At 36.4% G+C, this 27,172-nt stretch overlaps 1 protein-coding gene across 1 annotated transcript; it reads left to right on the top strand.

Annotated features, from left to right (window-relative positions):
- Positions 1 to 27,172, top strand: LOC123797637 (protein LEG1 homolog). The gene is made up of 7 exons (XM_087865299.1): positions 1 to 301; positions 3,794 to 3,880; positions 4,648 to 4,832; positions 5,698 to 5,798; positions 12,496 to 12,734; positions 16,118 to 16,208; positions 27,028 to 27,172. Exons 1-7 carry the CDS (start codon positions 1 to 3, stop codon positions 27,170 to 27,172), a joined length of 1,149 nt encoding a protein of 382 aa, XP_087721425.1.

The raw sequence follows: 27,172 nt of genomic DNA, 5'->3' as shown, positions 1-27,172 counted from the left end.
ATGGCTTTCAATCTTTCCTGCGCCTGTGTAATAATTGGTTGTATTTTTGCTTCTTCAGTAAAAACATCCAATATCTCAGATGTGTATCCTCCTCTGTGGAAAGAGAGTCCTGGTCAGTTCAGTGACTACAAGATAGAAAATGGAAAGTACATCATTAACTTCTGGAGTTACCCTGATAGACTGGGGACATATAAAATCCTACTGAACAAGACAGCCAAGTATTTTGCAAAATTTTCACCGGAAAATGAACAAAATATTTTATGGGGACTGCCTGTACATCACGGATGGCAATATCATACAGGTAAGGATGTCTCGTTTTCATTACAATGACCCTTTGATTTAAGAGTGAATTAATTAGGAAGCAGTATCATAATGGAGTTGAACTCCATAATATAACTGGAGAAAACCAAAATAGAATTACAAATTATGAAAGTAGCCCATAAAAGTATTTCACCAACAGTACGTTAAGTCTCAAAGATGAGATAAGGACTGTAAATACAAGATTAGCTCAGGAAAAAGAGGAACAACCATGGGCTGAGAATATCATGGGAAGAAAGTAGGGCCCAAGAGTTCGAGGGAGACATTGCTAGAATATAAGTGCTGGAATACAGATTACAAAGATGGCAATGATAGTAGGTCGAACTGGAAGAAGACTACCACATTGGCAGAAGAACTGGAATGTGAAAGGGTAGTGGGTGGTAAATTTAAGAAGATCAATCGGGGTCAGTTAGAGAAGTGTCTTTAAAGTCAGACGGGGAAGTTTTTATTGGGCCCGTAAACAATATGGTTTAGTTCAGTAATAAGCGTCTAATGCTTACAAAACACTTAAACACTCTAAGTGCTTCTCGATTGCTTAGCAGAGGTTTTTAAAATATATATAGTTTTATTTATATACAATAAACAGCACATTTAAAAATGTATTTTTTGGTAAGGTTGATGTATGTCCGTAGCCTTGAACACATCACCACAGATAATGGACATATATATCATTCTAAAAATTTTCTTTTCCCCTTTGTATTCTCCTCTTCAGGAACTTCCCTATGCTAGTCTCTCCCAGCGCCCCCCCCTAACTTCTCGTGCCCCTCAATCCCCAACTTCACCAGTAACCACTGATCAGCTTTCTATCGCTGCAGATTCGACAGCGTTATCTAGGATTTCCATATAGACAGCTGGGTGCTCTTTTTTTAGTCTGTTTTATTCCAGTTGTCATGATTATTTTGAGACTCATCTGTCTAGTTGCATATGTCAGTATTCGTTCGTTTTTATCGGTTAGCCAAAATTTTAATTAGGATAATGTTCGAATTGGGAAGAGAATACTGGGAGTCTGAGGCAGGATAGGCAGTGACACTGAAGAGTAAAATAGACGAAAAAAGGGAAGACTGTGGCAAGTATACAAGAAATTGATAGTAGATGTCATTGCTTTCCTTGGAAGCACTTACAACATGGTAAAGAAACATTAAGGAGGACACGTGATATGATGAGTACTGGGTGTTATACGCAACTAATGAATCATTGAGCATTATATCATAAACTAATGATGTACTATACATTGGCTAATTGAATTTAAATAAAAAAAGAAAAAGAAAGAAAAAACAGACAAAAAAAGGAGAGTTAGAAATGATATAACAATAAGACAAGAAAGAGCTGAATCATTAGATGCTAGAATGACGTGAGTGTTGTGAGCTGGGATAATCTGGGAATAGAGTAAGATTTGAAGGGAATATTGAAAAAAAGATAGAACATTGATGGACTTAAAAAAAAAAAGTAATCCATGAAGAAAGAAATAGAATGAACTAAAGGACAGAGTTTGGAGTTAGTGTGGTTTTTGTGAGAGAAAAAGACAAAAAGAGAGAGAAGTGTTGGGAGCACGGGAGATACATAATGTATGCTACAGAAATAATATAATTAGAAAATACGGTAAATTCATAGCAAAAAAAATTGATTTGAATAGTAACAAATATAACATTAATTTTGCTCTGGGAAAATGGGGATGACAGAAAACAACTTCGGTGTAGGTTATTGAGAATGATGTCTTTCTTGCCATGGGAAGGCAAGAAAAACATTTCTTCAGAAGATAAAATAGCAGTAAGCAGGCACAGCTTGGCTGTAAAGAAAGGGAAAGTGCTGAAGATGTCCGAACAATAGAGAAACTCGCTGACAAAGGACAGGAGGTTCAGGATGCAATCTTCCTTGACTGTCAGCATCAAGGGCTCAGTCCCGGGCATGTGCAGTTGGAGGTGATGCGGAGTCACTCATAATGGAGTTCTGTGGGAATTTGACAAAATGGAACCGGAGCACAGTCGAGTATTTGGAGGAGAAGACAAGGAAGTTAGCAACATAAGGAAATCCTTAGGTTAGCGTCATAGGCGAATGTTCTCAGAGACTGAATGGATTTAAAAAGACAGAGAGTCTTAGAAACAGATTTCAAACAACTCCCAACTGAGGCAAAGCTTAAGAATCAAGAGAGGTGGGGCGCCTGGGTGGCACAGTGGTTAAGCATCTGCCTTCGGCTCAGGGCGTGATCCTATGGTATCGAGCCCCACATCGGGCTCCTCCGCTATGAGCCTGCTTCTTCCTCTCCCACTCCCCTTGCTTGTGTTCCCTCTCTCGCTGGCTGTCTCTATGTCTGTCAAATAAATAAATAAAATCTTTGAAAAAAAAAAAGAATCAGGAGAGGTATGTTTCACATATTTGGATATTATTCCAGTTCAAAAGAGGAATAACAATTTTGAGACGTTTCCATGCATTAGCAGAAATACCCAAGTCTTTCCTCTTGCCCACCGAAGGGTAAGCAGGTCAAGAAGAGCCAAGTTAGAAACCAGAATGAGAAAGTAAAAGGGAAAGAAAAGAGGTTCATGGGAAACAGAACTGGTGAAAAGAACTGATACAGTGAATGTAGGGGAAGGAACGAGAAAGAAGAAGTGAATGTTGCCGGCAAAGGGCATTGGGAAAAAAGAAAGGGAGGTACCCAGTAGGTGAGCAAGGACTGGGCAAGACAGAGGCCGGAGTGGCACGTGAAGCACCAAAACAGGGTGAGGGAGAAGCCAGAGAAAAGAGAAAGTTAGCAGGAGTAAAGGGAATAAGCCGATGTGAAGGTGGTGGAAAGGGGGAGATCGATGGGCATAGAGTCCGAGATCGCTGAAGGAAGCTGCAGGAAGTAATGCAGAAAGTATAAAATACTCAAGTGTGAGAGAAACAGAAAGAGATGTTTTGGAAGTAGGAGATGAGAGAGGATGACAAAAAGAAAAGAGATGAAAATAGAAAAATGTCTAATATTTACGGAAGCACGTGTTCTCTGAGCTGAGCACTTTTTGCGCCCTTCTTCAGTTAACAACCCCAACCTCTCTGAAGTGATTATGGCAAGTCTCTCCAGTACCTACATGAGAAAATTAAGGCGCACAGAAGTCATTTACTCAGGGTCAAACAATAGGTAGGTAAGCAATGAAAAAGGATTTGATTTTAAGTCAATAGAGCCTGGATCTTGTTTGCTATCCATGAATATTCACTCCTTAATATTGAAAATAAAGAGTAGTTAGTAAAGAGAAGACACAGAGACTACAGAAGCTAAAAAAATAGGGCCTATGAGAGAGAATAGAGCATTGTAGGGATGGTAAGGAAAAGAAAAAATATGAACGGGAGATGGGAAGCAGAAAGTCATGAAGTGAGGGAAAGACAATGATGGGAAGCTGACAAAATTCATTACTCCTGTAAACATATTGTATCTAGTTATGTTTTGTAACTACAGCTTAGAAAGGGGCCTCGTAAACCCCACTCTGGATTTCCTCTCTTTTAGGCAGATTAGCCGATCCCACCCAAAGTACAGACTGTGGCCGTAAGTCTGGGGATCATCTCTGTATCTCTGTGGACAGTTGGTGGGCTGGTGAGTTCAATGTAACAGTCAAACCTCCAATTGATGACCTTTCCACAAAAAATCAATTCAGCCTAGGATCCCAATTAGAGAAACAAAAACCAAAACCGGAATCATTGCTTTTACAAAAAACACCTGTTTGACCCAAATCTGGATTTTTTGAAAATGAGGCTTGAGTTAGATATTTTTTAAATTTATTGATTAGTTTATCCAATTATTAAAAATATCACTTAGGGAAAATTGGTAACCTCAAAACTTGATTTAAATATATAAGACAGAAATAAGAATTTATCAGATAAAACTTTGTTAACAAGAGAAATATCTAGATTAAATATTAGAATAAGCTACATCAGATTTTCAGATTTAAACTAAAAACTTAGAAAAGTATAGAATTCTGCTACTAGTTTTCTTGTTTCAAGTTTTTACTTAAATTCTACTTAGTTAATTGTGTTAATAATTTTTAAATTTTTCACTTATTATGCCTTAGAATTTAATTAGCATTTTTAAATTCCAGTGCAATTATTATCTGTGATTTAAAATAATAAATCTACAAGATGAATCGATTTTGCTTTATGAGAGTAGGGTTTTTAAGAGAAGCATATTTAAGTTGCATATAACACTAAGGGAAATTTCTGATAAAATTTCCGAAGTTCTCAAAATTACCACTTGAGTTTTACCACATTTCTAGATATTTAGGCTTACTTTTATGATAGATTCCTTTACTTTGAAGACAACCTCTTTTGTGTGTTAACCATATTAATAACTTTTTGTTTATACAGACCTTAATTATTATCTCTCTGCAATGCCCTTCCTTGCTGCTGTTGATTCTGGCATAATGGGGATATCACCAGACAATGTCACCTTTCTGCCACCATCCAAGGATCAGATGAATTTTTGTTACAATGTTTCTCACTGCCATTCATCATTTCCAGAAGCAATGAAAAAGTGGAATGAATTTTACCAGGTTTATTTTTTTAGTGTTTTAATTAATACTCTTCAAGGGTAGACAGATAATTTTTGAGTAGCACTTAATGTAGATTTTTTTTATACATTGAGCAATTGTTCCTAAGGAACAAAGTTGCTAATATGAAAATATTGTGGTGACAACAGTATTAGTATGAGTGGATTGCTGCATGACATCATAGCTCATTAGCATCCTCATTACCAACACTGTACCGAGGCCATGCTATCTACTATTCTCATACCAAATAAATGATATACACACACGTGAGCCCAGAGAAATTATGACTTAACAGTGCATAAGGTATCCTAGCTCATCATAATTTCAGGTCAACTGAACAGTAACTGGTACAGAAATACAATTGTAGTGAATTTGATCAGCTTATTTCAACTGTCTTGAAAAACAAATCACATATGAGTTGACTGAATTAGCATTTGACAGTCAGAATCTAATATGATGTCCAAAGTAATGTGTCAGGGGTGAAAGAATACATGACTAAAGATTGGGTTTCCCTTTAGAGAACTTGTTCATTAAATTGCATATGATTAGTGGAAAATTCATTGCATGGCAAGAGAAAACCAAATGCATAAAATACTAAAGGTCTGGTTCCGAACAGTGTAAAATCCTGACATTTCTAAAAACACATGGTTTATTCCTTTCATGTGGATTCAGTATGACTAGTAATTAAAATGCTTGATATTAAGCTCTTTCGGGAGTGTTTAGTATTGAATCTTTTACACCTTAACTAGAAAAAAAATTCTCCCCTCATTTAGTATGTTGAAAAATTATATTTGTAAAGAGAATTGATTGTCAAGAAGAGAAATCACTAAAATTGCCTAAACATCAGTAACATTTTTGTCTTTGACAGCTCGTAAAGTCACATTCTAGCAGCTTTGATGACCTGTTGGAATCCTTATGGGCTGCACATGTCTCATCTTTGGATGTTGCTCGTAAAAATTTTCAAAATAGGTAAGAATGGATTTAAAGTTGTTTTGTTTGGGGTCACCTGGGGTGGCTCAGTTGGTTAAGCATCTGACTCTTGATTTCTGCTCAGGTCATGATCAAGCCCCATGTTGGGCCCCACGTTGAGCCTGCTTGAGATTCTCTTTCTGTCTCCCTCTGCCTCTCCCCGCCTGCTCACACACTCTCTCTCTAAAAATAAAATAAAATAATTTTGTTTTAATATGGTAACAATCTTTCCAACTTACACTATCTTTTTCACTGAAGTCTTTTTCAATTTACCTATTCACCAATATGTCAAACATGAGGACATACTATGATAAAGAGAAAACTGACAGGAAAATGTTTTACTGGATAAAGCTCAAAACCATGTTATAAGCAGCAGGGAAAAACATGAAGAACAGTACCTCTGTACCACAAAGGAACAATAAAACAAAACGAATTCAGAAGTACAAGAAGATTTTTTTTAAGGCCGTTTTAACACAAACTGGTGTCTATAAACAAAAAGGATGTGATGGCAAATAATTATAGGATCTCTGCATCACTTTGATGGGAAAAAAATAGCTCGGTTAACACATATTTGGAGGGGAGTATCCAAGAAACATCTTGGTTACCATGCCAGATAGCTAAAATGTCCGAACTCTGCCCATTTTATAACAATGAGATTGAATAAGACAGCATGACTTGGTATGGAAGTGAATGACACTGTATTGGGGGCAGTATCTGCAACCCAGGGTGAGACATCTGTAGAAGGAACTAAAGAATGGGTGACTGGTTTAAAGTACACATAAAAATACAGGCACTCATGTTTGAGGTCTTCTTGTTGACCAAGTACTGTTATCTTTCCCACTGACCACAAATCCCATGAAGATAAACAAATCACAGAGTCAGGAAACTTATATTGCTTTGTATATTTTATTTCTTAACAGTGCTTCAAAGGCTGATTTTTACATTGGTCAACAGAAGAGTTCATCCTCTTGACATGTGTGTGAGATGAATTAGGATCGTAGCCATCATAATATCTTTTTGCTGTGACTTAGCTGCTTGATTCTGATCACTGCCAAGGAGAGGTGAGATCATCAACCAACGAAGGAAACAGGAGCTGTCAACATCAGTTGGAATTGAGATCAAGTCATTATAATTTATAGAAAGTAGTTTATAAAATATTAATTTTTGTAGACTTTCCCAACGACACAAAAACTAAATTCCTCTGGAAAATAGCATTTTCCTAGCAACTCTCAAAGGATGATGAGATCAGTCATCGATATGTGAAATAAAACAACAAAGCTGAATTTATTGCAATTCTAGGAAGGGAAAGTTACATTGTCATGCACAGTATCACGGAGCAGACCCCTCTTCTAACCTTGAGATGGGTTATTAGGAGATGCAGAGTTCAGAGACTGGTAGATTTTTAGGCATATAAGTGGGTTGAGTCATCAGTACAAGAGGGCTGCTCAGGTAAGACAGTTGTCAACTGGCATTAGAGGCATATTTATGCAGGGAGTCCATTCCTGATTGGCTGACTTTCAGAAATGAGGGCATGTGACTTATTGGATGCTTGCAAAAACCTGGTCACTGAACCAAGTTTTTGTTGATAGACTGAAGTCAGTCTAAAAATAGTTTGGTGGCTACTTGTTACTATGTCTACAGAGAATTTGTCTTTTTCTAGGACCCACAAACATGAATAGAACTGAGGGCATACCCAGGCAAGAGCTGAGAGGACCCCAATGTCTCACCTCTGGATACCTTGAGGCCCTGAACAAATAGGAAGTAAAGCCTTAGGCAGAGTTGTACCTTAGCATTGAAGGTATACCCCAACACATACACAGAGCTCCTTGGCAAAGGGTGGAAGACTTATTGGCTCAAGGAATTTAAGAAAATCTTTAATCATTAGCTGACCATTAAGCTTCTGAGCAGGGCCTTCAGTGATGACTCACTACAGAGAACACAGAATGAATAACAGAATTTGTCCAGGCAAATCAATAAACAAGTAATGACAAGAAAACCAAGCAACAACAAACCCTGGTGAGCATAGAAATCTGAATTTTAGAGTTTCCACTTTATAGTGCCTGAACTGTCTAATGTTAAAGAGAGAGAGAGAGAGATGTGCAAAGAATGGGGAAAGTAGTGCATGCATGCACCCCCCCCCACCACCACATACACACGCTTACACAGAGATAATCAGTCATTAGGAATTGTTCCTCTGAGTTCAGATGATGGACAAAATTTTTGAATCACTTATTAAGAGCATGCTTAAAAAATAAAAGAAACTGTGTCTAAAGAATTTAAGGAAAGTATGAATTGGCAACAATGTTTTACTAAGTAGAGATTATGAATAAAGAGATAGAATTCATGGAAAAAATAGAAATTCTGCAGTTGAAAATTACAATAGCAAAAATGAATAATTCACTTGAGGGATACAAAAGCAGACTTAAGCTGACAGGAGAAAGAATCCATTAACTTGAATATAGGTAAATTGAGATTACCCACTGTGAGGAACAAAAAGAAAAAAAAAGATGAAGAAAGATGAACAGAGTTTCATAGACCTGCAGGAGAGTGGGAATGGAACTATATTGCAGCACAATTTATGTAAATGGTTAGAATAAGTTACTATTAACATGAACTACATTGTTTTAAGATTGATAGTAATTGTAATCTCATCAGCGAAGAGGAAGAGCTATGTAGATAGATTAGAGAGAGGTGATAGAAAAAAAGCACAGGGAATAAACATTTATATTAGAAAATATCCATTTAGCACAAAAGAAAGCAGTAATGAAGAAAAAGAGGACAAAGACATAAGACATAAGACCAGATAGCAAATTGACAATATTACTCTGATAGCAAAACCAAAGATACTACACAAAAATTACGTTCCAGCATTTCTTGCGAATATAGACACAAAAATCCTCAATGTAATGCCAGTAAACAGAATCCAGCCACATATAAAAGAATCATAAACCATGGCCACATGGGACTTATTCTAAGAATAAAAAGTTGGTTTAGTATCTGATAATCAATCAATATAATACACCATTTTAATAGAAGAAGGGACAAAAATCACAAAATCATCACAGTAGACATAGAAAAAGCATTTGATAACTCTTCTATGATAAAAACATTAAAACAAACCCTAGGAATAGACGAAAAGTTTCTCATCTTGTTAAAGGGCATTTAGAAAAACCTGCAGTTAACATCATATGGTGAAAGACTGAATGCTTTCCCCTTAAACTGAAAAACAAAACAAAGTTGCCCATTCTTACCACATCTACTCAAGATTGCAGGGACTTCAGTCGAACTGGAGGTTTGAGCAGGGAAATTAGGCAGTAAAAAGACATGAAAATAATCTAGATAGAAAGAGAAGAAATAATACTTTCTCTCTAAGAAATCCAATAAAATATTATAACTAATATATGAGTTCTTCAACCTCGCAGGATACAAGGTACAAAATACAAGGATACAACATACAAAAATTAATTTTATTTCTATGTAATAGTAGTAAAAACATCCTAAAATGAAACTAAGAAAACAGATACATTTACAACAGTATCAAGAAAAATAAAATATATAGGAATAAGGTTAGCAAAAGAACTGTAAAACTTGGATACACTGAAAAATAGAAGATATTTTTGAAAGAAGTGAAAGAACTGTTTAAAGGGAAATCTTCTTGTGTTCATGGATTGGAAGACTTAATATTGTTTAAATGGCAACACTCCCTAAATTTACTTACGTATTCAATGCAATCTCTGTTAGTCTCTTACTACAAAAGTACAGTAATCAAGACAGAGTGTTGATACATGATAGATATATGGATCAATAGAATAGAATTGGGGTCCAGAAACAAAAGCTGATTTTCAACAAGGGTGTAAGACAACTTGATGGGTAAAGTATAGTTTTTTCAACAAATGGTGCTGGGGGAACTGGCAATTCACATGCAATGAATGAAGTTTGTCTCCTAAAACAACAAAATTAACTCAAAATGCCTTATAGACCTACACATATAGACCTAAAACTATAGAACTCAGAGTAAAGCCTTTGGCCTTTGGGTTAGGCATTTTCTTCTAAGATGAGACACCAAAAGCACATGGGACAAAAGAAAAAAAATTGATAAGTGTATCTCATGAAAGCTAAATAGTTTTGTTGCTGCAAATGATACCATCAAGAAAGTGAAAGACAGTACGCAGAATGGGAAAAAATATTTGCAAATCATATATCTCTAAAAGTTTTGCATCTGAAATATATTTTAAAGCTTTCACAATTCAATTTAAAAAGACAAATAACCCATTTAAAAAAATGGAAAATTGATTTGAGGAGGTATTTCTCCAAAGAAGATATACAAATGGCCAATAAGTACACAAAGAGATGCTAAAAATCATTAGCCATTAGGGAAAGAAAAATCAAAACCATAAGATACCACTTTACAAGCACTAGAATGGCTAAAATCTAAAAGACAAACGGTAACAAGTGCTGGAGAGTGTGTAGAGTATTTGGAACTCTCATGCTTGTGGGTATGGAAAATGGTGCATCCACTTTGGAAAAGAGTCTAACAATCCCTCCAAATGTTAACTGCGTGCTATTATAGGACTCAGCAATTCCACCTCGGCAAATATTGGAGAGAACTGAAAACTTACGCCTGCATTTATGTGCTAGTGGCTCTCCTACAATCTACACATTGTCTATGTCTAGCTGTGCTGTTATTAAAATTATGTGACCCTTACTGAATATCCTTATGTATTCATGTTTTCTCCCTCTTAAATTTGAGAGTTGGCTATGATTTGATAAGAGCATGGAGAGCCAACCATTCTTTCTATAATCAAAGACATGTTACTTATTTCATCCTCTATACTCCCACAGCTCTATATGAACCATGTGTATACAGGTACGCTTCTTTCACACATGTTAACCAGAGGATATGTTCCAGTTACTTTCAGAATCCAAAATACCTAGACCCTGATGTATGTATTACTTAGAGTAAATCCAAGGGGAATGTAACAAACCATATAACTTCCATAATAAGCCTTGAAGGACATAGGGCAAGATGAGAAAGAAATAGCATGTAAAGTTGTTCAGAAGGAGCAAGCATGGTTCAAAATAGCAAGTTGCTTACCTGGTCAGAAGATTGCTGGAACAGGTGATATGGAATACATACATATATATATATATAAATTTTTCACTAAAAATTTAAAATTTAAATTTCTTTCTCAATAAGAAGAGAAAGCAGGAACATAAATTGTTGTAACTACCATGGAAAACAGTGTAGAGATTCCTCAAAAAATTAAAAATAGAACTACCATATGATCCAGCAATTCCATAACTAGGTATTTTTCTGAAGAAAATGAAAACACGAATCTGAAAAAATATAGTTGTTTGCTGTGGTATTATTCACAATAGCTAGAACATGGAAACAATCTAAGTATCCATCAATGCATGAATGGATAAAAAATATGTAATATCATCATTTATATTATAATGGTATCATACATTATAATGGCATATATATATGCTATATCTATCTATCTATATCTATCTATCTATCTATCATCTATGCATATAGTGAGAGAGAGAGAGGTACTGGGTGAAATGGGCAAAGGGGGTCAAAATGTATTAATTTCCAGTTATGCATAGTTCATGGGGCTGTAATGTATAGCATAGTCATTATAGTTAATAATACTGTGCTACATATTTGAAAGCTGCTAGAAGAGTGAATATAACCTCATCACAAGAAAAAAATTTTGTAACCATGTTTGATAACAAATGTTAACTAGACCTGTGGGGATCATTTCACAATATACACAAATACATTGTACACCTGAAAAAAAGAAAGAAAAGTTAGCTTTCTAGTATATATCACCAGAAAAAAAAACCAGGGGCGCCTGGGTAGGGCAGTCGTTAAGCGTCTGCCTTCGGCTCAGGGCGTGATTCCGGCGTTCCGGGATCGAGTCCCACATCAGGCTCCTCCGCTGGGAGCCTGCTTCTTCCTCTCCTGCTACCCCTGCTTGTGTTCCCTCTCTCGCTGGCTGTCTCTCTGTCACATAAATAAAAAAATCTTTAAAAAGAAAAAAAAAGAAAAAAAACCAATCTACTTAAAAAGCAAGAAAAATTCTATTACTTCTTTTTTAGTGATTGCCTGAAATGAAAATTATTTGTTCTTTAAAAGATATCTAAATTCAGCAGAAATTTTGCTTTGACTTTTATCTTTACATTGATTGATTGATTGATTGATTTAAGAGAGAAGGGGGGGGAAGGGCAGAGAGAGAGGGAAAAGGAGAATCCCAAGGAGACTGCCCGCTGAGTGTGGAGTCTGATGCAGGGCTTGATCCCACGACCCTGAGACCATGACCTGAGCTGAAATCAAGAGTTGGAGGCTCAACTGACTGAGCCACCCAGGTGCCGCACATTTACACTGTAAAATAATGAGACTTGGTCACATTTCAGAGTTTATGTAAGTAATGTAAATGCTTTATGAAAAGGGAAAAATGTGATTAAAAACACATATGTTCTGAGATGGTAATTTCCAAATTTAAAATTCTAATAACATCTCTTCAAATTTTCAAATCCAGGTGCCAAAATCAACACCAAGTTTCTATAATCTATATTCTAAAAAGTAGAGTAATGTCATTTTGAACAAATTATCTGTTTTGAAAATTGAGTTGGCAAAATTCTGAGTAAACTAATTCAAAATGCATACTTTTCCCCACTTGTCCATTAGATTAAAATATTATTCTAAACAAGAAGCTGATTTTGCAAGAAGCTGGGCTTTATTTGTGGATTATTTAGCTCCACCACGCTTTCCTACAACCTTAATTAGAACATATGAGTTCCAGAAGGAGCTTCCAAGACGCATGCTTGTTAGTGGAGATAAAGTCCCCTTCATCAGTGATTTTAGTGGCTTTCAGAACACAGTCCTGTTTGCTCTAAATCTTCTCCACAAAGTGCATAAGTATACAGGTAAGAGACACGGAGACCTTTTTTTTTTTTTTTTTGTAAATTCTATATGTTGTGTTGATTTCATACATAATGAAATGAAATACCATTAGAATCATAAATCATTACAACAGACTGTCTAAAGAAGAAAATGCTGACTTCCTAAGATATCTGTTTCAAAGTTTTAGCAATAATCTTTGTGGGTTTATGATTGGCTTCATTTAATGAGCACATATTACAGGCCCTTCCTTATTTAGCATGCCCGCTCCCTCTGGGACCCTTGCACAAACCAGATCAAAATCACCACATGTTAATTCGACAAGGAGACAATGGAAATCTCTATTTCTTTCTTGGACAGATTTTGCTGTTTTATTTTGTTTTTAAATGAAAAATATACTAAACAAATAATGACACTTGCCATGACTAACAGAACCATGAAATAAATTGTGTTTTATGAAATTTCCTCATCCTCATCATCTGTGATTATATACATAAGAAAAAAAATTTGACCGCCCCCAAATTCTGGGTTTGAAGGAGCTCTATTTGTTCAAAATTTCAAAACCCTAGGTTTACTAATAGTGGAAAACATAGAAGAAATTACATAATGGTAAATTTGAAAATTACTATGCCGTTCTATTCCAAGATACCATTTATCCTTGTTCTACTGAGGAAAAAAAATTGTGTGTGTGCGTATGCATGTGTGTTAAATTCATATTTCCTGAATTAGAATTCAGAAATAAGATATGAGTCAAAGTAAAAGTGAATGCATTATATTTTAATGTTAAACTTTAAATGTAAAATAGGGTAACTCTCACTGTTTTAATAAACAAACCTTCAAATTGTAATGGCAAAACTCAAAGGATTCTATACGTGGCTCACATGATGTAGGATATTAACTCAACCGGTAAGAGGCTTTCTTCCATGGTAAATCAGAGACCTAGGATCTTTCCATCTTTGTCTCCATCCTCCTTCACAGCTTCACTACTGTATCCTCCCTATGAGGTAATTCAAAGGAATTAGCTTAAGGGGGCCCCTCTTCGAAAAGCCTAAACTACAAGTGACAAACTTAACTGTGTCTCACATACCTTGTTAAGAGTAGTCATACAGCCCAACTAGATGGTGCACAGGAGGGACTCGGGAAAGTTAATCCTTGCCTGAGCCCCACTGTTAGGAGAATCATAAAATGTATCGATTGACAGTCATCTTTGCCACATCGTCAGATATAGAGTAAACAATCTAGGCTCAGATGATATGAGCAAACTCTACTGGCCTGGTATGTAGAGTCAGGTCCTGAATGGATGGTTACAATTAACTACATTTTAAAGATTGTACACCACAGATTTCTAGATTTTTGTAAATTCCAGTTTTACTAAAATTAGCTTTGGGTTTGTTAAGGAGTTTTGAATTGACTCTGTAGGCTGCAATAAAAAGGAAAAAAGACAAGTTGGAATGCAGGTAAAGTGGCTACCTTGTTTCCTATCTCCCTCCACTAATTGCACGCACTCACTGAGACTCAGAATTCAGAAACACTGCTTCAAGCCTTGGCAGATATTTTTAATTAACTCAAGTATAGAAAAAATAGGATACAATTAGTAAAGATAGTTCTACAATTGAGCATGTCTGATTTATAGTCAGGAAACATATATTGAAAAACTTTTTAGTATAACATTCGGCTACGTTTTTGACATCAGAAAACTTCAGCTTTCGCTTTACCCTGGAAACTGGACCGCATTTCCTTATTTTTTAGCCATTGTGCCCTGATATTTTTAAGACTTCGAGTCTCCATATTTAAAAAAAATATTTATTTACCACAACCAGACTTGGGAAAAGCCACGCGGGGTAAGTTTAGTCTGCAGAACAGACCGCTGGAACGGGTGCTCTGCCTCGCTGCTGGTGTGGGATAATAGAGGGAAATGAGTGATTCCTGACTCTGGAGACTTTTGACATGGAAGCTCCAACCACTTGTCAGCCACCAATTAGGGACCCCCACGGAGAGGAATTGGGTGAGCCAAGAGTCCAGGAATATTAATGAAAACAGCTGCACATGAAAAAAAACAATGGGAAACAAGCATGCTTTTCCTAAAAGAGAATCAAATAGAAAAAGGGCAGTAGCTCCAGGCTCATGACTTCTGTATATTTCTTTTTTTGCTCATTAACTTATCAATCCATTCTGATGCATTTGTCCTACTGAAAATTCATACCATTCCTAAACCCTTTTTCTTCATTTCTTAATAATATTTCATGTTTTGGCTATAATTTCACTTATACTTATTTTAACAATATGTTCAAAATATGCCTGTTGTTAAAAATTAAAACACTGCAGAGTTATTAAATGCATGTAAAATTTACCCTCTCTCCATCATCTTTTAACTTCCATATCTTAATTCCTTGCCTGGTATTTTTTTTTTTTAAGTTTTAGGCCTATTCCTACAAAAAAAAATTTATATGAACTAATGAATTAATATAAAATAAAGAAATAATTTGATTAAAACCTGTGTTATTTGCATAAAAAAGATTATATATACGGCATGCTCTGTGCTATAAATTTTTCAGTAGCCGTATATACTTGAGATATTAGCAAGTCAGCAAATATCGACACACATTATTCCCTAAATAATATATAACGTTCCATTGAATGGATTGATAGTCTTTTTGGTTTTAGGTAGTGCAAAAGTGGAGTTCACTGTGTACTTTCATTAGCTTAATTTGTTGGAATAGTGGCAGATTATATTACTAGGAATGAATTCATGGATCAGGTATTGCTAAATGGCAATTAAACAGTGTGCTATGGATTACATTCTTGTCAAAACCAGAATAAAAACAAAACAACACAAATTATATAGTAAAGCTCATATTTCTGCATAGACACCAAAAATGAATATTAGCAAACTTTCTAATTTTCAAGAGTCTGATATGAGAAAAATGGCACTTCATTTTTTATGGGCTTTCATTGCGTCAATCACCGCTGTATCCATTATTTTCTTTAGTTACTTATGCATAAGTTTGAATAGGAAGGCAAAATTTAAAAGACATGATTTTAAAGAGCAAAATATTGGGGAGCCTGGGTGGCGCAGTCGTTAAGCGTCTGCCTTCGGCTCAGGGCGTGATCCTGGTGCTCTGGGATCGAGCCCCACATCAGGACCCTCCGCTAGGAGCCTGCTTCTTCCTCTCCCATTCCCCCTGTTTGTGTTCCTTCTCTCACTGGCTGTCTCTCTGTGTTAAATAAATAAATAAAATCTTTAAAAAAAATAAAATAAAGAGCAAAATATTGTTTTATTAAAGAATGTATATGAAAACATGCTAATTTCATACTAATTATATTGAATTTTATTTTAGATAATTTCAACATTTGGGATCAAAATTAAAATTTTACCTAAAGCTCTTACATATCTTTACTATTTTTCTAGGAACACTATCTTTAATTTTATGGAAAGCTTTAATGAAGTCAACAGTTGCAAGGAAACTGTTTCTAGAGATTTTGGAATTCATCCTTCACTCTTTTAATTAAATGCTCCTGGAAATCTGTATAAAATAAAAATCCACAATGATAATTTCTCAAAGAACAGTATTCTCAAAAATTAGTCCTTGCATGTTTGCATGATTCTGTCATTGTCTATCCCTGTATTTTAAAGTTTGAATTAATATATTGCCATTAATTGCTTAATTAATGATAAGTGAATAAGTATCAATAATTAAAATGTTTACTGTTTAATGTAGATTTAGTTGAATAACTGACAGATGCTGATAAATTAATAAAGGTCATCAAACCTGATTTGAATTTTGGATATTTTTCTATCTAAATTAGTTTTATGAAATTTGGGGGAATAGATTTTCATGGTCAATGGTCAAGAGGCAGAAGATGTTAAATAAAATTTGGATGATGACTTCGGATTTCTAAAACATTTAAAAATGGACTATTAGTTTAGAATGTATTACCTGATCCGTCACTATCTTGGGAGGTTGTTAGTGTTCTCAAAGTTAGAAAAATGATGTTCCTAACATCTCTTTTTTTCTTCTTCTTCTTCTTTTGTTTATTTATTTATTTTTGTTCATACTTATTATGGGGTACTTTCGGGTCACAGAGGGTAAATTTCTCACCTGTTTTTTTTTTTTCCCCAAATATGTCTCCTTTAAGAGGAGACAATGTGCACTGACAGGAAGGTGGCTTCCCTCCTGCTTGTCCTCTTGGTGACTTTCCTTCCATAGCTTTTATGCAGCTTGTGACAGGTTTCACGTAGGCCCCAACCACAGGCAAAATGTATGCACTAACAAACTATTTGGAAAAATAAAATGAATACATTGAGGTGAAAGGTAGGTAGTATGGTAAAATTACTCGGCACTGATATCAGAAAGACTTGAGTTTACATCTAAGCTCAGACATTTTCCAACCGATGTCAACTGGTTAATCCTAAGCAATTTATCAAATTCTCCTGTACCTCAATATACTTCCTGAAAAATTGAAAATTATGGGAAAGAAATGAAAATGAGTGAAGAGTCCACAAGATTTTGGTTATAAAAATTGGCTAGTTTGGGGCGCTGGGGTGGCTCAGTCGGTTAAGTGTCTGCCTTTGGCTCAGGTCATGATCTCTGGGTCCTGGGATCAGGCTCCAGCTCTGTCTTGATCGTATTCATTTGCTAATAACTTTTAACCATTTGTATTAGTTCCCTTTTGCTATTTTAACAAATTGCCATAAACTTGGAGGCTTCAAAATAACACAGATTTATCATATTATGTTCTGGAGATCACAAGTCAAAAAGGGATTTCACTGTACACAAAAATCAAGGTGTTGATAGACCCTAGTTTTTTCTGGAGGCACCAGGGAAGAATTAATTCTCTTGACTCCTGCACCTTCTGGAGGCTGCCCTCATTCCTCAGCTCATGGCCTCTTCCTTCATCTTCAAAGCTAGTAGTGCAGCATCTTCAAATCTCTCTTTGATTCTGACCTTCCTGGCTCCCTTCTTACTTATAAGGACCATCAGGATTATAATGAGCTCTCCCAAATTATCCAAGCTAACTTCCCATCTCAAGATCCTAATTTAATCACATCTGCAAAATCCCTTTTGCCACCTAAATTAACATCTTCATGTGTCCAGGAACTCACACATGGACATTTTTGGGGGACCATTCTTTTAATACCACATTGTTCATAATATTATCACTGTACTGTATGCATTCAAAGAGGGTTACAGAAGGGAGGGGAGTGGGGGGATGAGGTAACTGGGTGATGAGTATTAAGGAGGACACATGTTGGGTTGAGCACCGGGTCTTATATGCAACTAATGAATCGTTGAACACTACAACAAAAATCTATGATGTACTATATGCTGGCTAGCTGAACATAATAAGAAAACCAAAGATAGATGTAAGAAAATGGCATATTAATAGTTGCAGAGCAATAAACACACAATACATTTCTGAGTATATCATTACAAAGTAATAGGTGTGTTTTCTATTGATGGCTGTAATATAGCAGGAATTTCTTCTATATCAGAAATGGTGGTTGGCAGTATCTTAATTAGTAACAATATTACTAATTAAAAATTAGAGTAATTTAATTTCATGAAGTGAAATCGTGAAAAAAAATTCAGCAAAAAAGGAGAAAGATTTACATTAATGGTACACGAATACTGCATGGAGATAGTGGGATGGAAGAACAAATCGTTTTCATTGGCTATTAGAACAAGAGCTAAAAAATCATCACAAACCTAATCAAGTAGTATTTATATTTCTTGAGCATTATGAGAACTCATTTCCTTTTCTCTCTGTGTGTTATATTTATTCTTCCCTTGCTATATACCGACTGCTTCCCTTTCTCCACCTGTACACGACTTATTGTTTCTGCCTAAAGTTCTAGAGTCTACATCAGTTTACAAGTTACAGCTGTGGGCCCATATTCTTGTCAATGTACAGATAGATTTCATCTGGTGGAATGTACCCCCTGACTGGTTTCCCTGTTAGTTACGCACACTAGCTCCAATGAGCTGCGGACAAAGGCTAATACAGTCACAGAGTAAAATTATGATCCATTTTATGTAGAGAGTGAGTGGGTTGTTTTTGCAAAGGAGCATATGCACTCAACAGTTATATACAAACTATCCACAGATGGCCACCCACACCTGAGGTTCAGATCAAATAATGAAAATTTTACAAGAGATATATACAGGATATATTTTGAAGACATATCTATATCTATATATCTTCTAAAAATCTATGAAAGATGACTCCAAAAATGCATTTTTTGTGGCTTCATATTTGCATTATTGCTTTAAGAAAATCTAACTTTTAGGTAGAAAATTTTAGACTGGAATTTTTGCCATATTAATCTCCTGATTATCTTATTTTCTTATATTACCTTTATTTGTATCTTATATTTACACTTTATATAATTGGGTCTTGATTTTTCTATCCTAACAATTGTCTTTAACTTTTATGATGAGGCCATTGGTTACTGTAAATTAGTTACTATAATTTTAAATGTTTAGATTGAATCTACCCATAGGTAAGAAGTATGTCCCTTTGTTATCATATTTGCCTCTTTTTACCTTTTTTTGCAGTGAGTATTTTTTTTTATTATTTCATTTTATCTCTACTACTTGCTTATTGTTATTCATGCAGCTGTAGAAATACAAATTATTTAAAACTAAAACTCTGCAGTGCTTAGGATGGTAGCGTACAACTGCAATTAGTCTGCCATCAGCTATTGTGTCACCTCATGCACAGTGCTAGAATCTTCCCATTTCATCCTCTTCTTTGCACTATTGTCATAAATTTTACTTATACATATGAGATAAACAAATTGCCATAATTTTTCTTTAAATGGCAATTGTTTTTCACAGAAATTAGTAGTATGTACACACATTTTATATTTGCTTTGCTTTTTATCATATCTAACAGCATTCTTTTTTTTTTTTTTCACTTTCTCTCTAGTATTAAATTCCTTCTGTCTGAAGAGCTTCCTTTACTATCTTCTGTAATGCAGTACCACAGGCAATGGCTTCCATTTTGTTGTTGGTAGTGGTAATGGTAATAGAAGGTAAGAGCTATTTCATTTGTTTCACTGAAAATGTCTTTATTTCTCAGTCAGTTTTTTAGTGCATAGATTTCACATTATAGTCTAGTGACTTGTACAGTTTCTGATGGGATGTCTGTTGGAATCCTTACATTTATTCTTCTCTATATAACTTGTTGCCTCTCTTTATCTGGCAGCCTTCACTATGTTCTCTTTATCTTTGGGTCCCATCAGTTTGAGTAAGATGTGTCCAAGTGTGTTTGGGGGCTGGATATTAATTAATTAATATTAATTCTGTTTGGTATTCTCTGAGATTTTTAGCTCTAGGGAATTGATATTTTTCATTATTTTTGAAAAAATTTCCATCAATATCTCTTCAAATATTACCACAGCATTTTTTCTCCTTCCTCCTTCTGAAATTCCAAGTATACCAATGATAGATTGTTTCATCACAAAGCTCCTTTATTCTCTGTTCTGGCTTTCTACACTTTTTCTCTTTAGTTTCATCATGATTAGTATCTATTGACTTATCTTGGAGTTTACTAATTTTTCCTCAGCTATGTAGATTCTATTGATGAGCCCATTAAAGGCATTTTTCATCTCTATTACCATGTGATTTTTAAAAATTCCTAATATTTCCTATTACCTCTTTCTCGTGGTTTTAATCCCTTTGCTAAAATTACCCATTTATTTGAGCAACTGTCTATCTTTTCCACTAAAACCTTTAATATCTTAATCATGGTTTAAATTCCCTGCCAGATAGTTTCAACATCTGAGTCCTAAATGACTAGTTCTGCTGATTTCTGTGCCTCTTACTTCTTTTGTGTGACTCATAATTTTTGGTGGAAAGCCCAATACATGTGCAAGACCAGAGAAACCAGAGTAAAGAGTGTTTATGTCCAGAAGTGGGGAAGGAGGAGGTGAGCAAATCTAGCCAAGGTTTGAGCTGGTTTGTTTTGTTGTCATATCATTCCTCTCAGTGCATCACTCTAATCTTCTCTTATGGTTAGGGTATAAACAGGATTGCTAGAGAATTCTTCTCAATGATTCTCTTCCACCCTTGGCTTTAGATTTTGTTCTGCATCAGCCTGTGCCACAATGAGGGTCTCTCTATGCTTTTTCTCTTCCTTGACTGTTAGAAGTTTGTTATTATTTGATGCTTGTTAGCCTGGGATAGGTAGGCAGGGTCATTCTCCATTGCCCTGGTTCATCCTGGTCTCGGTCAGGCCCCGCATTGCTGGGTCTCCAAGCCAGCACTTTAGGAGTGACTTCGACCCCCCCGAAAGGTCAGCATTTCTAATTATCTAAAGTCAGGTTGATTCCCTGCCTTTCCCACCGGGTTAGGATTTTTTTTTTCCTGTGCCTTCTCCCAGCTGAATAAGGCAGTCAGACTTGCTGCCTTTCTACCAGCAGGTTTGGGACTTTGTGCCATTGAGTAGATATGGGAAGAAGCTCTGAGTGGGGTGTGCCTTTCTGGCTGTTCTCCTTTCCTCCAGGCACACACCAAGAAGGAGACTTTTTCAGCTCCTGCCCTGTCCCCAGTCTCTAGCAAATACCCATGGAGAAGAACATTTGTTGCATAAGAAGTGCCTTTAAATCTCAGGCTCCCGTGGATTCTATTCTCTCATGCTAACCTATACTCAGCAATATTCCCTCCCAAGATCCCTGTTGGGGATCTTGACTGTGGCTTTGGACGGCCTGCACCACAGTTTGACTTGTATCTCTGTCCAATTCTACTTACTTCCCTTCTTCCTTCCAGGTTGTTGACCTTTATAAATATGTTGTACCCCAAACTCCATCTTAGCATATAAATCCAGAAGACCCAACTCAAAATACTTGTAGAATTTAAAATTTTTAAATTATTATTTTTGAAGTTGAAAATTTCCATTTTTTAATATGGTCAAATAAAAACGTCTTTGCCTACTCTATTCCCTAGCCAAACTGAACCATTCTAGGAATTTTTTCAATGGAAAATTTTCTGATTTTTCTGACACTAGGACCTACTTAAAATCATACCACTTACTGTAAGAAAGGAATCTGATGAAGGGAGTGAAAATAAACAAAGGAGAGGGAAAATAAGGAAGAAAACAAAATAATGAGTCTTTCTTGTATCTGTAAAACCATTATTAATTGGTAGTTACAGGAAAATCCCTGGACCCTCACTGATAGATACCACAATGTGTCAGAGAGTCAAGAACTATAAGAAAACAGGGCCATGCAATCTTACCAAATATTATAGAATTTTGGAGACAATGTTTCAATAGGTCACTAATTCAAGAAGCTATTGATTGACAAATAAATAAATAAAACAATAAAGCTATTGAATGATACAGTGTGAGTCCAATTATGGTGAGTTTGGGGGGAAAAGAAATGAATAATGTATTATCCCTTACCTGGAATGATTTATGATTCAATGAAGAAGATTAGATAGAATATAGTTTGTATTTTTAATATATTTTATGCATCAAAAATTTATTTCACTTAATACACACAAAAAAATTTGCTCATTCAAAAAATACTCATTTGTACCTGCTTTACAAGAGTCACTGTCCTTGGCCATACTTATATAATAACAGAAAAAATAGAAATCTATTACCCCATGGAGGTTATAGTCTCTTAGTAAATATTAGTGCAAAGAAAAAATAATAGCTTAGGGAAAAGTGATAAGGAGTGCTAAAATATATTAAGCATCTTAAATTTAAAAAGGTTCATCAGGTAAGGTCTTGGTAAGGAGGAGGTATTTCAACAAAGATGAAGGTGAAAGGGAATGAGCCTTGAGGCTCTCTGGGGTAAGACTACCCGAGACAAAGAGGAAGAGCAAGCACAGTGGTTGGAAGTTGGGAGCAGGCATGGGCACTTTTAGAAGAGCAGAAAAAGACTATTAAACAAGGTGAAAAGAAGTTAAGAAGTATAATTAGAGCAATATTGCATTTGGGAGGCCAAGGGTTAGGACTCAGGTGTAAGGGCAAATTATGTAGCTTCTTGTAGTTCATTGTAAGGATTATTTAAGAAAAACAAAAACAAACAAACAAACAAAAAAACTTACAATGGAATAGAGAACAAAGAGAAAGCTTTTGTGCAGATGAGTGACCAAACTAGCTTCTCTAGTTGAAACTAGACTATAGAGGTAATGGGAAAACAATAAGGAGGCTATGAAGTCATCCAGAGGAAATATGCTGTTATCTTGGACCATAACAGTAATGGTAATAAGTGTTTGTATTTTGGGTATATTATGAATATAGTGCCAACATGATTTGTTAATAGATTGGGTGTGAGGTATAAAAGGAAATAAGATGTTATAAATGATTCCAAGCTCCTCTTTCCCTTCCTTTCCCTTTTTTTCTTTGACGATTTAGTACAAAATTGATTAGGGAAACAAGGCAAGATGGGAGCTGGGCATAGAAGAAGGGGGTCATTAAGCCAGCGTGAAGATCAAGAGCCCAAATAAAGTGAAGTATGCCCACAAAGAAGAGTCTCAATGAAAGAAGAGTCTAAACCTGGCTAGAATGGCATTCCCAGAGAGGAGAGGCCCAGCATGCACAGCCAGAGCTCTAGTAGTGTGAGGAGGGAATTCACTGATAGAGGCCACATAGCATGGGATATTGGAGCCCAAATAGGGTAAAGAGGGCATCCATGTGGAGGACAAAGTTGTGACAGATGACAGACTGACTTATGGACAGAAAAATTAATTAAATAATGGAAGTGAGGGTTTTTTTTTTTTTAAGATTTTATTTATTTATTTATTTATTTGACAGAGAGAGACAGCCCGCGAGAGAGGGAACACAGGCAGGGGGAGTGGGAAAGGAAGAAACAGGTTCCTAGCGGAGAAGCCTGATGTGGGGCTCGATCCCAGAATGCAGGGATCACGCCCTGAGCCGAAGGCAGATGCTTAATGACTGTGCCACCCAGGCGCCCCTGGAAGTGAGTTTTTTCAGTATTGGAAAAGGATGTTACAAATGTGAAAAGTATGATAACTAAAATAACCCTTATGCTGTTGGGTTAAAATTGAAGGTATTGGAGGGAACTCATGATTTTCAATATAGATAGATTAAATGAGACACATGAGATGGTCTGTGAGTAGAGACATCCCCCAAATGATAAACACATCTACCACTCAGATCTTGACTTCAAAATATCATTTTCCAATAAATGGAATAGTATGCCTTAGAGAAATGGCTGATTATGGTTGAGGCAGATAAGGGAAAAGGTAAGCAGATGAGGGAAAAGGTAAGCTTGCCTTGGTATTCCAGAAAACAATGAAGTATTCTAAAATAGATGGATGTATTGCCAAAGGGCCCTCCACTGGCCAATACTAAGACAATAGAAAACTAAAATAAATAATACCATATTAAAACCCATTGAATAAAATATCAAAACAAGAATATATAGAGATATAAATAAATGAATGAATACATTTAAAAAGGATATTTACATAGGTTCAAAGCACCTTCCAAATACATATCTGTAAAATATATATGTGTATATATGTTGGGGTTAATGTAGAGCATGAAATCAGCCATAATACCTGGCTTGCTACAGTGTAACACAGAGGCCGCTGAGGGCAGGGAAGGTTTCAGAGAAGGGTGTAGGCCTTTGGAATGCTGGGCCCTGTGTGACCACTCTGCCGTTGGAATGCCTCAGGGAGTTGCCTTCCCAAAGCTTTCCTAGCCCAGTCACCCTGTGATCTAAGACATATATGCATTGTCCCATAGGCTATGTTTAGCAGAACTGGTAGAATACGCCCAAATTAGCATATCATATCTTCCCGGTAAACTGATCCTCCCAGTTTCAGTAAGACCCCCCCCCACCCCCCCCACCCCCCCCCACCCCCCGCCCCGGTCATACATCATGTTCTTGAGGAACAGTGATAAGGATTTGTGATTATCTTGAAGGACCAATGAAAGCGGGAGCAGAGAAGAGCGAAGGGTCTTCGTCTCTTAGTGTTCCTTGTTCTTCTCCTCTCTTTCACAGCAAAGTTTGGAGTACTCTTTCATCCGTCGGTACAGGGATTGCTGGCCATTCCTGGCATGTATATAATGTACACATACACATATATATATTTATATATGTATATATAATACATATACGTAATACACAGTGTATAAAATATACATATGTAATATATATGTATAATACATAAATATTAAATTAAAAATGTAATAAATATAAGTAACAAACATGAAACACACACAATAACAAGTAATAAAGTAAAACATTAATATGCATATAAATATATAATAAATATATAATAAATACAAAGAAGAGTATGATCTCATTGGAGAAACCCAGCAGACACAACCTTAAACAAGTGAACATCATCAGTAATGAGGCTAATTGAAATTGTGTTCTCTTACCTGATGCATTGAAATTACTTGACGCATTTGATACACAGTATCAAATCAGGTGATATTTCTGCCAGAAATGCATAACCTATATCTAATTATGAATAAACATCAGACAATTCAAGTTGTGGAACATTCTACCAAATAGCTGGCCTATGGTTTAGTGAAGAAGTTATGGAAATGAAGAAAAAGAAACAAATTTAAGTGGGAGAAAAGAGAAGTGGCTCAATTGACTATAGTGGCGACAGGAACGTGACATTTCATAGACACTGCTGTAGAGAAGTGGAAAGTGTTGGACTCAAGGAGGGAGAAATGGGCAAGTTAGAGCTTGTTTACGAAAGATGATGATGCTGTTGTGTGTGGAGGTTGAGAAGGGAAGCTGTGGTTTAGTGACAATTTTTTAAAAATTATTTTGGAACCACAGTCATTTCTTGCAATGATTTAGAGAAGGATGAATGAACGCAAAAATTTTTATAGTTATACAAAACTCACAATCGCCTCGCAGCTGTGATTGCGTTCTTTGACATACTGACCTTAACCAATGGGTTTAAGCAAAATTTGCAGTAAAAAAAAGAAAGGTAAAACCATATGAATGTGTCCCTTAGGCCTAATCCCTTGTACTTGTTTTATTTTCTATGAATTGATCTGTTATCCGTTCAATTCAGGACATCAAGAGATTTAATACCCTTCCAGGAGGCCACGATATCTCATACCTGGGAGTCAGTGAAGCAGGAAGTGGTCATTATTCCCGTCAATTCTCTGTCCCTTACAGAATTTCTTCCTTACATCCAAGAATTATTTCATATATATATAATTGTGTATTTCATTGTTTCATGTATATACAATTTTTGACAGGAAACAAGATGCCTCTGGATCAGAAAACAGACATTCATCACTCATAGAACATCCTGGTGCCAGCTCCTCATGCCCTAATTTCCACGGGGTGTTGCAATGAGGGCCAGGTGCTCACCTCCACACGCCCTGCAGTTGCATCACAGGAGAGGAACGCTGAGATTGTAAGACTTGGAACTGACACGGAGCAGCTGGCATGCAGCTCGTGCAGGCAACAGAGAGAAAGAGAAGCCCCGCCTTTACATGGAAGGGAAGGCAGGGGGTGAGGAGAAAGAAGGTAAGATTCTTCTACTACATATTCAAATTCCTTGTGTTCATTAAAGATTAATTTTTTTTAACGGTAATCCTTTGTTCGACTTCTCAAAGACAAGCATCTCTCCCACTTTGTTCGCCATGGCAGACCAGCGGCGATGCAGCATCAGGAATAGGGACACTGCTCAATAAATATCCACTGAATGAAGCCGAGGCTTGGGATTAATTATCTGATAAAGAATTCCCTGGCAACTCACTGTGGTTATAATAAACACACAACACATGCATATAGAGAAGGGCTGGGCCTGCATGAGCCAGTAGCCTGCATGTTCCCAATGATGGTCCATGATCAGGTTATAGTAGTGGCTCTGAACTGACATCTGTACATCACTCCTGAATCCTCTTAGCCTCTCTTCTGACTATAGCCCCTGCTGCAAGCACAGTCCCACGCTGAGCTCCGACCTGCTTCATGCAGGTTCAGTGTGCAGCTTATCTTCAGTATCTGCTTTTATTTTGTGTCTACTGCCCTGAGCTTCTGTACCACTGCTGCTACCTGAAGGCACCTGCAAGAATCCACTTACCCCACAGGTCTGTGTAACCAGAATTGCAGGAGAGTCTCTACCCTTTGGGTTACCTTTGATGGGAGGATGATAAGAATGAATGCTTCTCTGGGGCACCAGGGTGGCTCAGTCGGTTAGCTATGGCCCATGATTCAGGTCACAGTGCAGGGGTTCTGAATTACCTGTGTATCACTCCTGAATCCTTCTGGCCTCTATTCTGAATGCAGCCACCCCTGCTAGGACCAATTCCACATGGACTCTGATTTGCTTTGTGCATGCGAAACTTGTGGGTGACTTTTAGTCACTCCTTGGACCTTGGACCTACAGCCCTAGGTTTCTGTGCCTCTTTTGCTACCTGGAACTTCTGGAAAAATCTGTTTGGTACTCAGACTTGTGCAACCAGAATGGCAAGAGAGTTATTACTCATTGGACCACACGTGTGTTAA

This window comes from Ursus americanus, chromosome 11, assembly GCF_024610735.1.
Source record: "Ursus americanus isolate L20-20 chromosome 11, mUrsAme1.1.p, whole genome shotgun sequence".
NCBI lineage: Eukaryota > Metazoa > Chordata > Mammalia > Carnivora > Ursidae > Ursus > Ursus americanus.
The sequence above is the reverse complement of the archived record's forward strand: the minus strand, read 5'-3'. Positions and strand labels throughout refer to the sequence as shown.